The 17,928-nt window shown below is 43.2% G+C and overlaps 1 protein-coding gene across 1 annotated transcript in view; it reads right to left on the reverse strand.

Annotated features, from left to right (window-relative positions):
• The window catches only part of LOC310953182 (aryl hydrocarbon receptor-like), a gene marked incomplete at both ends in the record, with an annotated part of 44,307 nt that extends 34,936 nt beyond the window's left edge, over positions 1-9,371 (reverse strand). Inside the window, 2 exons of the mRNA XM_083922138.1 lie at positions 5,129-5,316; positions 9,331-9,371. Coding sequence (XP_083778264.1) covers positions 5,129-5,316; positions 9,331-9,371 — 229 coding nt within the window. The remainder of the gene's footprint in view (positions 1-5,128; positions 5,317-9,330) is intronic.
• Positions 9,372-17,928: the final 8,557 nt, after the last annotated feature.

Consider the following 17,928-nt stretch of genomic DNA (forward strand, 5'->3'; position numbering starts at 1 on the left):
ACCACTGTCTCTTTTTCTCTACTGTGATCTTAAAACTAGGTAGGAGACAAACAAGAGGGAATCAAACGCCCCCTTTTATCAGCTAATGACTGTCTCTGCTCCAGATAACAGGTCCGACTGGACCAACTGTCCCCCAGCGTCAGTTCCACCTGGCTGCATTATGTTCACAGTCCCTGTTTCAGTTGTGATCATCCTTGAGGCCTAATAAACACACTGAATACATCCCCTTCCTCACAAGACATTTACATGAAAGAATGCTTCAGTCTGTGGCATGTTGATATGAAAACATCAACAAGACTGTATCACGTCACCCGTGCGTGCACGAGACACAAACAAACTGGATGAGAATTGAGAATAAATGTTGGTTAATGAGAAAACTGAGCCTGAATGTGACACTAGAGAGAAGGTCACGGTATCTTCCAAATAATCCGATAATTAAAAACCAAATTTTCCGGCAATCTGACAATTAGATTTTGAGACGAGCGTCTCCGGAGCAGTGTTTGGAAAAGTCACTCTAACCATGGATAAAGAGGAGAGAGCAAACTAACACCAACGAGCGTATCAGTGATTCTCCACACCAGTTATGTGTGACAGCACTAACACTCAGAGAGACACTGCATGTGGCCTTTCGGTGCAGTAATGTGGTGTAACGCGTTCAGCCCAAAGTGAAAATCTTGCCGGATGTGTTGCTGTTGACAGGTACACACGACACATAAGAGAAAAACTCATGACTAGTCAGCTTCAAAACCAGGTGCTGCAGCGCCTCCAGGGTCACAAAATAACTCAGATAAATGTCCACATCAACCACAGTTGTGTTTATCACGCATGGAGCAGAAATGATCCAAGAGGCAGACAACAGCTGTGAAGATGGTTCTTACACACCCAGAATGGGGGGATCCCAGTGTGATGGGTTTTCTGAGAGTTAACGCCCCTCTCCTCAGACTGGCTGATGGGGACGAGCCCACTGTAGCGCCTGACAATAACAAAGATGGCAGCTGGGCTGGATAATACCGTCAGCCAGATTAACTGGGCTTTGACACACGCGCGCACACACACGCACGCGCACGCACATGCACACACACGTTTGAGGGAAAAAGCAATTACAGTGCATCCCGTAACAGTTTTATTTGTCAACTATTTTGTCAAATAAAAAAACACTGTTGCCAAGGTGGTTGGGAACTATAATGATCTAGGATCAGGGGTCCTGAACAGGATGACCACAAAGAAACACAAAATAACCACAAAGAGACAAATCGACCACATAGAAACGTTAAAAGACTACAGCTACCTGCAAAAGACTACCACGAGACTTAAAATTACAACAGACGCACAGAACAACTAAAGATTGATACAAATCACCACGAAAAGATAAAAAACGACTACAAGAAGAAGCAAAACAACCACAAAATGACTACAAAAAGACACAAAATGACCACAAAGAAACATTAAATGACTAAATAGAGATGAACGAGACTATAAGGAGACACTAAATGACCACAAAGAGATGCAACAAGATAAGAAATACATGTTGAATCACCACGAAAACATGCAAAGCGTCTACAAGAAGCTTCAAAACAACCATACGATGACCAAAGGGAGGTGCAAAATGAATTAAAATGGACATAAAACAATCAGAAAGAGACAAAACAACTTCAAACGACAACAAATTACCACAAAGAGACACGAAACAACCACACAGACACAATAAACGATTAAAAAGAGACTATAAGGAGGACCCAAAATGACCACTAAAAGATTCAAAATGACTAAAGCAGACTATGTCGACAGGGTGGGGGACCCCAGGGGGCCCATTGTCTCATAACCCGTGCATGGGTAAAGCACTGCCTCTCGTATGTTCATCCAAACAGAGGCGAAAGTTGAAGCGATGGCAGCGTTCCCAGAGTTCACTGGAGTCGCTCCACAGCCCACCAATGGGCCAAGGGCTGGCACTGACAAGCAGGATTTGCACTGTTTACATACAACAACTACAGCTGATTGGAGAGGCGGCCCCGGGGCGACGGGCCCTCGGGGTCCGCGGAGCTTCCTCTCTCCGTGGAGCTGCGTCCTTAATGTAAGGGTCCTGAGCTCTTCAATTACTCATAGACTGTCCAGGAAGTGGGCTAATGCAGTTAGACAAGAGGGCTCATCTATGAGGCGACACTTTGACCTATTGGTACTGAAATCCATTATCAATAATTCACTGTGACAGGCCGGGTAGAATACTTCCATATGTTATTGAATGGGAAAGAAAAACACAACAGCTATTGATAGAGATGAAAATAATAGAGATGAGTCAGATGCTTCAGACGTCAGTGTGGTCTTCACTTTGTCTCTTCAGGGCATCAAACGCCTCCGAAAACGCACAACGTACCGTATGAACCAAGCCGCCGCGCACATAATAAAAATATGAAATGCGCTCGCTCCGTCCGCCTGAACACACTCGTATCGCCGCTGCTGTATCCTGTCCGTCTCACCCCAAACAGCCATCTCAAAACAGCCGCGGCCTTAAACAAACATTGCCCTGCCTCCATTTCATAAATTCTTTAAACTCCAGGGTTTTCTCTCAATTATTCATGCTTCAAGAGCATCCGGCGGCCGCATTGCAGCATTCTCCTTGAAAGATCACCGCCTAAAATAACAATGTTTTCACTCTGAGTCGCGGAGAAGACCGTACACATTCGTCCACTGGCATGCAACTCTTCTCCATATGCTTCGGCGTACGGTTTTAATGGACGCCAAGCAAAAGCTCCTCGGATAAGTGATGCCGCACACACACACACACACACATACATCGACATGGGTCTTGATGAAATATTGAGGGCCTCTCCCCGGGATGAAATCATCTGAATAAGGCGGTGGCTGGTTGCTCTTCTCTTGCCGCGGTGGTCTCCACATCTCTGGTTGATGAGATGAGCCGTGAGATGTGAGGAAACACATCCAGCGCAAATACAGAAGCGAGCAACTCGGCTGTTGTGACATTCTCTTAACGGTCGAAGGGACCAAAGCAATAACCGAGGGCATTTAGGAGCAGCCGCCCGCTTTAAACTGCTCCCTGCTGTTTGAATTCATCAAAGACAACTCTGCTAAAAGATGCTCAAGAGCTGAAGGGGTTTCGAACGTCAAATGTTGCTTAAAAGAACATGTTTTGGGGTGAAACTTCATTTGCTATATCGACCCAAAGGGAAGATCGATCCATTTTAGTTTCATCCTGTGTTCAGCTGAGATTGATCAAAGGCCTGACCCCATTTAAAGACTGGAAGAAGAAGAAGGGAACTGCTGCTTGTCGGGCAATCCACCAATCTACCCAAGAGTAACCTGGTGTTTCATTCAGTAAGAGCAGTGGTGGACGCAATCAGCATGCTTGAAGTTTGAAAAACCCGATTATATTGGGGTTAAGGTCAGACTCCGGTTTCTCAGACACCATGTAAACACCGTACCCCGGGTAAAATCAGAGTACTCATACCCCGGTTAACAGACCTAGCTACCTCCTTGAGTAGCCGGAGTTTTCTATATGGAAACGCTTTACCAAGAATATTATCGGGTTTCTCGTCTGCGCATGTGCCGGGGTTAGGACGCCCCCCCCGCCCCACTCCGCGCTGGTGGCTTTTGACCCAGAAATAGAATAAACCAGGAAGCAACAGCGCCGAAAGCAACGTCTAAAAAACAACAATAACAGAGCGTTACCTTTAAACTGAGGGAGGACTTCCCAACGGCAAGAAACATCACTACCACGAAGACCCGTTTCTGTCGTAATTCAGTCCAAAAGTCGGCTGTCCCCCCCCCCCCCCCCCAACGAGAAAATAAAGCTGTATTCAGATCAGCTGTATGTTGGCGGAGCTCCACCTACTGTACCGGAGGTCGAGTTACTTTGTCATTGTCCTATTCAACCCCCTCTCATGTAAACGTGGGCAACTTGACCGGGATAAGGCCATTTTCTGGTTACTGATGTGCATGCAAACGCACTGATGGAAATCTCTAATTAAAGCTTCTTTCACTTGTCTTGGTCCTGGTTTTTAATGTTCATATTCTAAGATAATGTGTATGTAGTAGGGGTTCAACAAGTACACACTTTGATTTGCACATTAGGGAGAAGAAAAACAACTGTTTCCATTGCTCTCTCTGTATTCGATCGTTGGCAAGGATAACATTTTTCTTCCATCCAGAGATGAGACAATACATCAAATCAAAAACTATTCTCTCAAAGTGTTACTCAGCCGAGGCAGTTTCCCCCTTGCCTTTAGGGCGCACTCACACTGTCCTTTCGTACCGGGCCAAAACCGTTTTTTCGGCTAAAGCCTAGTGCGTTTGACCAGTGTGAGTCACGTCCACGGCTCGTCTGAGAGAGGTGGGCTTTTGTAGAGCGCGTTAGCACATGTACGAGCATGAGCACGAGCACGAGGCCTACGACCGTTCTGACGTAATTTTATGTGCACCTGTTCGGACATAGAAAATAGAAGGACGGACCATGCGCGGACATTTAACAACAACAACAATGGCGGCGAAAGGTTCACGTTGGTGTGATGCGGAGGTGGAGTGTTTACTGCAGATTTGGTCGATGAAAAGATTCAAAAACAGTCGACAAGACGCACAAAAACTCTGAGGTCTACAGAAAGATTTGGAAACAAAGAGACGCATCACGATGACGTCAATCAATGCGTGGGACGTGTTACGGCGTGATGACTTATGGACAGCAAGAAGCATTTGCGCGAGGCCCAGGTAGTGTGAGTACAAACGGGCCTGGGGCGCGGGGGGAGAGGGAGGGGGGGACAAGTACCCTAAAGCCCGGGGCACGGTGGGGAAGGACAGTGTGAGTGCGCCCTTAGTCTTTGTGCTGAGCTCATCGCTCTGTGCCGGACACATGCAATAACTCATTAATTTGACATTGATCTTTTCTTTGAGTTTCATGGCACACAAGATGATTTCCTAAAACTGACCCACTAACTGGAAACAGGTTTTTGTGATAGACCTAATCGATGCATCCATGTGACCGTTCTTGTGCAACAGAGTCAACCTCGTACCAAACAAATAGCAGATATGATAAATGAGCAGCGTCCCAGCGCTCACAACACAACAAGTACCACTATGAGCCATTACCGATGCCAAAGAATAATGATCTGAAGACATTTACCCGAGAAGAAGTTCTTGGCCCGCAGGTAGCTGACGCTCAGGCGGAGGATGGAGAGTTTGTCCAGACTGGCGGTGACCTCCTCGGGGAAAGGCAGCAGGCTGGCCAAGCGCTCCAGCTCCCCGTTCAACCGGTCTCGGTGCCGTTTGGACGGGTTGGACTTGGCCCCTTCGGCTGGTGCCTGCTTCACCCTGACAAATGGAAAGAAAGGGGTCACTCAATCATCAGCATCCAGGGTCAGGACAAGATGGTGACCCTAGATTTTTTTTAAAACCTACAAGACTTGCTTTCCGATCACCTAAACTCATCTTAACCCAAATCTTGGGTTACCATTTAGAAACAAGCATTTAGGGTCCTTCAAACTAGTTTGAAATGAGACTTCTCTTTGAGTTACAAAGACATTTTGAGTCACGCAACAATGCATTTTAGAGGGTTTTATGGATTTAGTGATACATTCTAAGATGAGAACAAATATACCTTTGTGGTACTTCACCATATTTTGAATTAAAACATTAAATTCTTTTAACTTTGAGTCCACTTCTATACAAGATTTTGGGATGATATCAACACATGATGATGCTCTAGCAGGCATACCATACTCGACAGCATGTATCGGCTGTGGACTCTGTGGTTTCTGGGATCTACAATCCCAGAGGACCTGAGGTGGGAGTCCAAACATCAACAAAGTAATCAAAAGTCCCAGCAGCTCATGAAGTTTAACCTTCTGATCCAGTTTTACACTGCAGGACAGGATCAAACTACAACAGACAGTCAGGTCTGCAGGAACAAATCATCTGTGACGACCTGCTCGCCATCCAGGACCTCCAGGAATCACTGAAGACCCCTCCCACCCTGGACATCACCTGCTGCACCTTCTCCCCTCTGGTAGGTGCTACTGAACACTGTTCACCAAAACCATCAGACCCAGGAACAGTTTCTTCCCGCAGGCTGTCACTATGAGAAACACTCAAAGGTTGAATACGGAGAATGAGCAGAGCACTGCCATCTAATGTCCCATGATCATTGTCGCAGTAACAAAAAATAATTCCAGCAGTTGGGTTGCCAGGTTGGTCAGACCCGGCCCAGTGGCCTTCAGGGGACCGGTGTCTGTTTGAGCCTGTTTGAACCCGTCCCCTCCTGCAAATCGCACCATAAAAAACAAGTATTGCAGAAGAGTTAGAGTTAGCCGTTAGCCGTTAGCGATAGCCGTTAGAGCTAAGTAAACAGGACACCCAGTGCCAGCCTACAGTAGCTGCGCAGACAACCGGGGCAACCCACAAATGCCGGACGCTAATGGCTGGTACAAATTTAACAGAATGTGACAAAGTCGTTGTTTGTTTAAATATTAATTCAGACTAAATATATTTTCCATGGAAAAGTAATACGTTCACTCTGTTCCCCTTAAAACACCCCATGGGTGTATTAGCTTAGCTAATTATTAGCTTATTAGCTTTAGCTGTAAATATAGCTTTTCTACATATTCAACCTTTAATATCCACAGTGTCAGGAACCCTACAAAGCACCCGTAACATTACTGTAGTTAAAACAATGTTAAGTCCACCACTGGTGATGCTGCACTCATTTTTATGGCAACACAGTTGTTGATGTTGTTGTTGCTGAAGTCGTTTGAAGCTGTAGCCTCTACACTTCCTGTTCATTTTTTAAATCCTAGTGAAGAAAACAGTGTTGAAATCTTCTCTTCTGATACAATAATGCTTTTGTTCACAAAATAAAAGGGTTTTGTTGAAGTGCCTCGGTTATTTAAGAAAAAAGATGCAAGTACAGCAGAGGTATAGCCACAGCGGATAATCTATCAGATTCTGAACATTTAAAAAAACAACAATATTTCAGAATAAATCAAGTATATATAATTTGTTCTCTAATTGTGATCTCCAGTGTATATATATTCCACCTCTCCATACACACATGCATTTATTTCTCTCATTTTGCATCTAAATGTAAATTGTAACACACATTTTTGATGTTAAATATTGTCCTTTGTGCACCTCTTTTTGTTCAGATTCTTGTTTTGTTGTTGTTCTTTCTTATACATATTTAATAAGCGTTATTGGAGAGACCTAAGATGTTCATTTCATTTCCAACGACTGCTTCCTGCATAAAGGAATAAAGACCTGGAACTTGAAAATATTCCAAATGTTTAACAGAATCATAAAACATTAAGAACTTGGATTTAGTTACCATCTTTCTTTTTACACACACACACACACACACACACACACACACACACACACACACACACACACACACACACACACACACACACACACACACACACACACACACACACACACACACACACACACACACACACACACACACACACACACACACACACACACACACACACACACACACACACACACACAGCTATGAGAATAAAATATATTTGTATCATAATTAATCCACTGATTTGTATAAAGTACAAAGTTATGTCTTCAAACTGCTGATTTAATCTATCCATCTCAATAAATCATGATATGGCAGGTTTTTGATTGATGATTGATTGAAATTTTTATTTTGATTATTTTGTAAATAAAATTAAAACAAACAATTTTAAAATAAATCAAAATACAATAATTAATCCAATTCCTATTCTGTTTTCCTGGAAATTAAAGACAAAAATAAACATTTTACATGAAATAAAACACATGGTAAAGCCTATTTTTGTATATTCCTGTGAAATAAGACAAATATTCTTTTATTTCTCATTTTAATGAACAACTTCCTCAGAAAACTGAATGTGAAATATTTTGAGTTAGCATGTTCTTGTTATTATCAATAAACTGAATTAATCAAGTTATTAATTAGTATAACTCTAAATTATTACACTTCAATTTAATCCTTTATTAACAGAATATTTACTTAGTTTTAATTGTATTATCATTATTATGTTTTATTTGTTCTTTTTGCCTTTTCTCCTCTGGTTTTGTATTTCATTTATTGATTATTTTAGTTTAGTTTTGTCCTTTACACTCTCGCTGAGAGGAAACTACTGTAAGGCACCAACAAATAAAGAATATCATAATAATAATTAAAGTAATAATTAAATAGTAATATTAAATATTGGCAAATAAACACATGGCATCAGTGTGACTCTGCCTGATTATGTCGCACCAACACACTTGCTGCAGCAGCTGAGGCTTTGGTATAATAACACATTATTTATTTGGATGTTTTCATCATCACAACTCTGAATTTAAGTAATTTAAGATAAAAAAAGACGTTTCTGGGTTTTTACAGCCAAGTCAAAGCCTTAAAATGGTGACATGCAATTAAAAAAAGGAGATTTTCAACATATCAAACCGAACATATGCATGTTTTTATTATTAAATATTGGCAAATAAACACATGGCATCAGTGTGATTTGCCTGATTATGTCACACCAACACACTTGCTGCAGCAGCTGAGGCTTTCATATAATAACACATTAGTTATTTGGATGTTTGCATCATCACAACTCTGAATTTAAGTAATTTAAGTGCTGAAAAAAAGACAATTTCAGATTAAAAAAAGAAAGTTTGTGGGTTTTACAGCCAAGTCAAAGCCTTAAAACGGTAACATGCAATTAAAAAAAGGAGATTTTCAACATATTAAACCGAAAATATGCATGTTTTTATTATTAAATGGTGAGTAAATATCCTAGAGGATCAAAAATAACCCGAGGAGAGAAATAAAGTGTCTCCTCTGAAGGGCGTTTGACAGAAAATGGCGCAACCCCGTGCGCGAGGGTCCCGGCGACCCAGTGGCGTTTCCACAAACACAACATTGTAAAAAAATGCAAAAAGTTTGAAGTGTGTGTTGCTTCAGTTTTTCTGCGATTTAAGAAAAAAGTGTGTAATTAAAAAGCAAAAGAGAGAAGAGGTGAAGGTTAAAACCAGGCCGCAGTGAGGCCTGCGACAACCCGCAGGCATTAAAGCAACACTGCACATTTAAAAATGCACCTTTCATTACAAATATCCTGCAGAAGACACTGTGCGTCACTTTGCAAGGTGCATTAAAATGAATTTGCGTTAAAATATAAACGAAATGGCTCGAGAAGCGGGTGCTCCGGGCGGTGCAGGTCCAGAAACGGACGTCCCAATTAAGGATCCGGACCAGGACCGTTTGACATTTTAAACCCAGGCTATTTTCAATTAAAGATCCCCTGAAATTAACAATTAAATGTTAAATAAAAAGCAACTTACGCCCTTTGGACTGGTTTCCTCCTCTTGCGCCCCGCGTACATGACGGCTCTTCTTATATAAGCCTCCGATGAATCCCTCAGAAACGCGCAGAGCCTCTTTCCTCCGCTACATGTAAGCCACCCGACAATGTTACAGTGCTGTAATCCTCCAGATCAAGACAGTGAACGCATTCTTTCACACACACAAAAATAAAAAAGCAATCAAATGAGGGAAGGGAATAAACGCCGGACGAAAGAAGTTGGATGGATCAGCACCACCACGAAAATCTGCAGGGCGCAAAGGAGCCGAATCAGATCCGCTGAAACGCAGAAGCAGCGGGGTGGTGATGATGCAGGAGCCGCTGTCCCGTCAGCCCTCACGGAGAGATGAAGTTGCTCCAAGTGCAAAGGCGAGGTTGAGTTTTCATCCTCGCGCAGAAATAATAAAAGAAGGAGATGATGATGATGAGCTCACGAGAGGAGAGGTGCAGTCTGCAGAGAAAGCCTCCCCATCACCCCTCGGGGTCACGGCCGCGAGTCTCCAAAACTTCCACTAACCGCAGGAAAAGCTTCAAGTATATTTACATTTTGTGGTCGACATCACTCCAATTAAGCGTCGGACTTGTGCTGCAAGAGAGGGAGTGAGGGAGGGGGGGGTGCGTGCAGCGGATGCGCGCATTCCACTGGCGGGCACGCCCGACACAGATTTCAGATTTCGGACGCGAGCGCGCACTCAAGAAGCTTCCTATAAATTGCAGCTGAGGGTGGTGGTGTTGTGGGGGGGGGGGGGGGGGGGGGTGCATGCGCGAGCACGCGGGAGAGTCTCCTGGAAACACAGGCCGGGCGCGTCCACGCCGGCGCGTTCCCGAGCGGGCCCCGCCGTCCAATCAGCGCGCAAGAGGAGAGGTGGAGGTTTATGTTGAGCCTGCGGTGGCCCGTGCTGAATGTGGGTCAGGGGTTAGACTTTTAAATAATGTAGCTGGATTCATTTGAGCATTCACAAGAGTGTGTGTGTGTGTGTGTGTGTGTGTGTGTGTGTGTGTGTGTGTGTGTGTGTGTGTGTGTGTGTGTGTGTGTGTGTGTGTGTGTGTGTATGTGTGTGTGTGTGTTTGTGCTGATGTTCAGCTGCTGAGGAGCCGGTTGCCAAAAATTACATTATTATTATGAGGAAAAAACTAATAACTGATCTGAAGGCAGTTATTAAAAGTATTATTTAAGGAGAGCATGACTGATGATTTGGAAACAAATACAAACAGTCAGATAGGGACGGGAATCGAACCGGAATTGCACGCCGCCAGGAGGTCTACCGCTACTACCATCACCATGCTGTGTGAAGAACACCTGAAGAAGAATTACTTTTGTTTATCCCGCAACGGGAAATTCAATTTTTCCACTCTATTATTATTATACAGGTCACACACACACACACACACACACACACACACACACACACACACACACACACACACGCACACGCACACGCACACGCACACGCACACGCACACGCACACGCACACGCACACGCACACGCACACGCACACGCACACACACACACAAACAGGACCTATATACATGCAATTAATGGAGAGATGTCAGAGCGAGGGGGCTGCCAGTGACCAGCGCCCGAGCAGTTGGGGGTTCGGTGCCTTGCTCAACAGCACCCCGGCAGTGCCCAGGAGATAAACTGGCACCTTAGGAAAATGTTGACTCATATATATGAAATATATATGAATAATTGAAATAATTTGACTTGGAGTGGAATCGCACTCACAACTTCCGTCTCCTCTTGTCAGATTGTGAGATAAAAACTTTAACGTGTTCTGACAGCAGACAAAAACAGATAGGTCTCCATGTGCATTATGGAAATGCATACATTGAGTCACATGACCTCGTCAGACCCCCTTAGGGTGCTGAAGACCCCCACAACACATGGGGAAAGAAAACTAGGCCAACATGCTGATCCTATTGCAGCTGACTTCATGTATATACGGTTTCATTTGTAAAGCAGACCTCTGCTGCCTTTCAGGAGGACTCGATGACTTGATGATTGATTTTGTGGCTTAATGTCACAAATATTTGACTCAGTGATGGTGATGATGGTGATGATGGTGATGGTGATGGTGATGATGGTGATGGTGATGATGGTGATGATGGTGATGATGGTGATGATGGTGGTGATGATGATGATGGTGATGATGGTGATGGTGATGATGGTGATGATGGTGATGATGGTGATGATGGTGATGGTGATGATGGTGATGATGATGATGGTGATGGTGATGATGGTGATGATGGTGATGATGGTGATGATGGTGATGATGGTCTGTCTTTTCTCACCGTTCTAATCCCCAGAGGGTCAAATGCAGAAGCTTTGTTGGCATCTGATACGGATGCACCAAGCTTTTTAAAAAGTGTAATTCTGGCGTAAAATCCTCCCAGGGTCTTTCCCGGCACTTACTGTACATACATCAAATAAGCCATCCAGACAGTTTTTTTTTTCGTGTATGAACTATTAACTCTAACTATCCTCGAGAACTACTAACAGAGAAATCCGGGAGAGTCGCTAAGGCATCAAAACGTCTTTTTTAACCACTAATACTGCTGAAAATAACAGCAAACCTCTGCAGCAGCATGAGAAGAGTCCCTACACACACAACAAAGCACCAATGGGCTCCTTCCTTTGGAATTGACTTTGGTAATCCACTTGAATGGACTTTACTATGAGAGGAGCTGGTACAGGGGCCAGTAGGTAAGTCTTTAAAACACTCTTTAATAAACTCCGGCTTCACTAACTACACTGTTTGTGTGTAGGGACTCTTCTCATGCTGCTGCAGAGGTTTGCTGTTATTTTCAGCAGCATTAGTGGTTAAATGCCTTCACTGTACTGCCTTGAGCTAAGTTAGCGACTCTACCGTACTTCTCCGTTAATAGTTCATTCACGGAAAAAAAACTCAATGGCTTATTTGATGTATGCAAATGCTGAAAAAGACCATGGGATGATTTTATGCCGGAACTACACTTTAACTGTAAACCCATCCATAGCAATATTAAGCCTTAGCAGGGACCACTATCTTTTCCTAACCCAAATCAAATGATTTAGTTTGAATTCACAACGATAACCATGTGTTCGTAGCGGAGTGTCATAGTTTGACATTCAGAGCAACACTGTGCATTGAAAGGTGGCGTCTACGGGTCCTGTCCAAGCGTCTGAATGTGATGCGTTTGGATGAGAACGGGTTGGTCTTTAGTCTGCCAAAGAGCTTCGTTCAGAGCCAGATATCTTGACTATAAGTGACCCGTCTTCTGTGAAATTTGCTCCCCAGAGGTGAAGCCAAAACACCTGGATCGCCCCCTGGTGGCTGGCTGCAGTAACGACCATATGTCCCGCCCCCGCCATGTTAGGGGAAGGGACATGGGCATAACTAAAAACTCAAAGTGCACCTCAAATAAAATGGTTTCTGTATGCTCAAGCGTTCATTTTCCTGCTTAGTTTGGTTTTCATTAGATTTGTAGGACCGTTAATTGATGCAATGGGTTGAAACGTCCTGATTGATGGCTGTGATCGACTGACGATTGGTCGGGCGGGTGTCTGTACAGGACTTCGATGGTGGGACTCTAGCATCAAACCTCTTTAAGAGTAAGATTTAAGCAGTAGCTCATGACAGCCTGTGGTGTGTTCTGAGTATATCCCAGCACAGGGGCGTTGTTTAGAGTGAAATGAAGCAGACACAGCGTCACAACCGTGAGAGATTCAGTGAGCAATCTCTACAGGTGTGTAGAGTGATCAAATGAGGTTAGAAGATGGATGCGGGCAGAGCAAAGGCATCGGAGGTTCGGGTGTAAGAAGTGGTGCAGGGGCCACTTGCCTTTGAATCGACTGTGTGTTGTTTATTACAGCAATCTGTAGACATTTGCCCTTCATGCCTCCAGGAGCTTGGGGCCGAGAACAAGAAAGGTTCTCTTTGTTTGTCCCACGGGACGGACGCCACCACAGCCGTAAATGTGTTTTTCATGCTCTGAGCTCACCAGGACAAAGAGCTCAGAGCGCTGTGGTCTCTTTAGTCGGTCTGCTCGTCAAGGTCGTCCCGCGGAGGAGCCATTCAGTCTGGAAGGAGCGCGTTCAGCTTGTGGGTATGGGGCGGTTACAATATTTTTTACCCCTGTTGTACCCCTTCCACTTGGGAACAGACGGATAGTTAGCCCTGAAGACAAATGCTACATGTCTTCCCAGGCATTACTCAGTGTTATACACCAGAGAGATTCTTCAAACACATCGTACATACAGCAACATCGTTCAGGTGATGTGTGTGTTAGGGGTTTGATTGTATAGTGTTTGTACTTTTACCTCATGTTTTGGGAGAACCGTATTCACGATGGGAGGAGGTCTCGGGGAAGACCCAGGTCTAGGAGGAGAGATTATATCTCCACACTGGTCTGGGAAGTGAGGCGACGATGGAGCGTGAGTTTGGCCAGAGAATCGGAGCAGCGGGGGCGGTGCTGCAGTCGCTCTACCGCACCGTTGTGACGAAAAGAGAGCTGAGGAAGGCAAAGCTCTCGATCTACCGGTCAGTCTTCATTCCTACCCTCACCTGTGGTCATGAAAGCTGGGTCATGACCGAAAGAACGAAGTCGCGGGTGCAAGCGGCCGAAATGTGTTTCCTCAGGAGGGGGGCTGGAGTCTCCCTTAGAGATAGGGTGAGAAGTTCAGCATCCATGAGGAACTCTGAGTAGAGCCGCTGCTGCTTTGCCTTGAAAGGAGCCAGTTGAGGTCGTTCGGACATCTCCCTAGGGAGGAGGCCTCTGGGAAAGACCCAGGACTAGGTGGAGAGATTATATCTCCACACTGGCCTGGGAACGCCTCGGGATCCCCCAGTTAGAGCTGGTTAATGTGGCCCGGGAAAGGGAAGTTTGGGGTCCCCTGCTAGAGCTGCTGCCCCTGCGACCCGACCCCGGATAAGAGGCTGAAGATGAGATGAGATGAGATGAGAGATGAGTATTCACGAGTGGGAATAAAAAAATACTTTTTGAGAATGAATTATTGCTCACGAATGTTAACAAATGCAGGTTAAACCACCTGTTAAAGTCAGCGATGCTCCTGGTTTCCTCATCGCTGCGGTTGAAAATAGCGCGGGGAGCTTGGACATCGGTCAGCGCAGGAAATGAAAAAGCATCTGAGGGGGCAACTTTTGCCAGCCGCTGTCTAAAAATGCCTGGGAAATATCACCAACACTGGTGATCATATAATCATTGTAAATGTCTTGCATGCAACATTGACAAGCTGTCGAAAGTAATAGTCACTGCCTGTATCTGTCATTAAACTGGATTTCCTTTTCTGAAGAAGTCCGCGGTGTTAAATGAAAGGGATGGACTTTCAAAGACAACTGGGAAATCACATTATACCATGAGCGGTCTGTAATATTACGTTAGCACGCAGGCTCTTTGTCCTCAAAGCCTGAAATGTGCCTTTGCAGTGGAAAAAAAAAGCCAAACTACTGAAAAATGTATGAGGGCTGTGGTTTTGGAAGTCATCGTTTAAATTGTGGTTTGGGGCCCGCTCCGGTTTTGAAAAAAAATTAAATAAAGGGGCCTGTTATTGTACAGTTTTCAAGACAATACAAACTAATAACTTTAGCAGGAGCGTAATTGTGACCATCTCCCTTCACTACATGTTGACTCACTGAGTACGCGGGCCACAGAGATTTGGATTTCTTTGAAATGAAGTCAGGCTGATATAACGCAGACATATATGCTTTTCAACGTATATTTGTTTCTGTTTTTCCGGCAAACAATCAATCAATCAGTACTTTATTTGTTAGGGACAGTGCACATTAATGAACAACGATAACAACGTATCACTGTAAAAGTGCCGGATTATAGCAAAGATGCTCATTTGCATCCTCTGGACAACCTGCTGTCTCTGGGTTACCGTCGCCATCTTGTAAAATAACCAGGAGAGCTGCCAGATTCATAGGGTGTCCAACATTCAGGTAAATTGTCACCAGGTGTCATAATAACACAAATAACTGTGAGGGATCTGAAACTATTCTCAGTGTGCACACTGTTGTTTCACAAAATAAAGGTTGTTGTTGAAGTGAACATGCTAGTACAGCAGTGGTAAAGCTAAAGCGGATATTCTATCAAATTATGGACCGTAAAAAATAACCATAATCCAGAATAAATCAAGTATTAATTAGTTGTTCTCTAATTTTGATCTGATTTTAAAAAGGAACCGGAACCAATGTGTTTCGAATGGTCGGAGCGCATTGCTGACGGAACGGAAATAAAGCCCTTCCCCCTCCTCCCTGTTGTAGTTTAGTTGTAGCTCCGCCGCCGTCACAGACTTCAGGCCGCTGCCAGAAGGAAACAACGTAAACTAACTAAACTAAATACAGTTCGGGACAGTTGAGAGTTAAAACATTTAAACGTTTTACGGGTAAAAACACGGGACATGGTGTGAAAGCAGCACTTACCTGTAGTTCTCCTCAGTGTGCGGGTAAACGGCTCGCTCCCCCGGATGTTAACGTCCTCTCTCACCAGACGGTTAGCCGTTAACGTCCGCCATTTTGTCAAATCTCATTACCGTTGTTTTGTTTATGTTTTTAACCGGAGACTTGGTTTTGTCACTATTTCCCGCCGCCGGTGAACACCTGCGTGTTTAATCTCTAATGTTTTATCTAAATAGAGACTTTTAAACGTGTTTTATTCGATTATTAACATCTTTCGTCATTTGTGGCGACTTTACGGGCGTTAAACGGACGTACGTTCAAAGGGATAGCCAATCAAATTGAAGCAGGGCATTACGTAATCACGCAATTATGGCGAAACACCATTTTAAAAATATTATATCACTTTTTTATTTTTATTTTTAATTGAAAATTTAAATTTAATCAAAAACAAACATTTATTAAATACCTAATTACTAATTACAGTCTTAAAACTATTATAACTTTTTATTTTTATTATTGAAAAAATTAAATACAAACATTTACGGCGAAATACCATTTAAAAAATATTATATAACTTTTTAATTAAAAAAAATATATTAAACACAAACATTTATGCCGAAATACTATTTTACAACTATTATATCCATTTTTTATTTTTATTTTTTATTGAAAAGATTAAATACAAACATTTATGGCAAAATACCATCTTAAAACTATTATTTCACTTTATTTATTTATTTTCTATTTTTTTATTGAAAAGCTTAAATACCAACATTTTCCTACATGTTCCAGAGTTAAACACAAAACCAAATATGTGTTAGAAACAATAATAACACTGAAATAACAGCAGCAACTAAAGATTTTAACATCAGGCTATATGTGTATAATTATAATTAATATATATATTAATAAATATATATATGTGTGTGTCCTCCTCCAGACACGTTTAACAGTATGTTTAAAGGCACTTTCTCCACACGCCACCTTTTTAAAAGTGACTTCTGTAAAACCGTTCATCCGGACTCTTTGTATTGTGAAGTTTTAATCTATGGACCTTTTTTATATTTGTTAAAAAATTTATAGGTGAGAAAAGTGGTTTAAAAACCTGAAATCATAACTGACGGTAAAAACTGTAGCCTGAGCAGGAACACCTGAAGTAAAGTAGTAAATATAGCTTTGTTTCATTTACTGTAAGTTAAAGGTGTAAAACTCCAATTCACAGTGGGCCAAATTTAAAAACAGGGACAAAGCTGCAAATGTGCATGTGTTTTCCTTCTCTCCAGATGTGTAACGTTGAACCTTTCCAGTGCAGCTCCTTGTTCTTGTCGTGGTGTTTCTCATGTTTGATTCTTTGGTTACAGCCACGGTGACAAACAGCTCTTTACCTTCACACACAGATCATCTGCTGAAAGATCCTGTCCTCCATCTTTCTTTGGGTCGTTTGGGTCGTTTTTGGGGAGGGGTGGATTAAGTTTGTCTGCAGAGACTGGTAGCATGGATGCTCATGTGTGTCAACAGAAAAGTAGACGTGTATGTGCTTTATACTCACAGGCCAGCTCTCACAGAACCTTGATATGATCTTTGGGGCCAAATATAATCACACCCGCGGGCTGGATTTGGCCCATGGGCCTGAGTTTGACACCCCTGATGTAAGTTAAAGATGACAAGACCTGCTGTACGACTGTAACTGTGTGTTTAAATAATAATAATTATAGTTTCTTCATATAGTATTCTTTATATTGCAGTATTTCTGGACCTTAGGTGGCACACAGTAAACTTCTCCTGTTGTTAACAGTTAACTGTCTGTTAATGTTATTAATAATAACAGTTTCATCATATAGTTCTTCTTTATATTGCAGTATTTCTGGACCGTAGGTGGCACACAGTGCACTGTTCCTGCTGTATACAGTGATGGGGAGGAGAGGGAGCCCCCTGGTGGGCAGCAGTGGTGCTCTGTGTGCTGCTTCCTTAAACCCTGTCTTCTTCTTCTTCTTCTTCTTCTTCTTCTTTTCTTTCTGACTTTATTCCCTAAATATTTGGATGGTTTCCGTGCAGTTAACGTGCCTCCTCCCCATCGTCTCCCTCGCCTCCTGCTCCAATCAATCTCAGCCGGGACGGAGGAAACACTTTGTCATTCTGAAGACAGCTGTTGATGCTCAGGTGGTTTCATGATA

This window comes from Echiichthys vipera, assembly GCF_963691815.1.
Source record: "Echiichthys vipera genome assembly, chromosome: 10".
NCBI classification, from domain to species: domain Eukaryota; kingdom Metazoa; phylum Chordata; class Actinopteri; order Perciformes; family Trachinidae; genus Echiichthys; species Echiichthys vipera.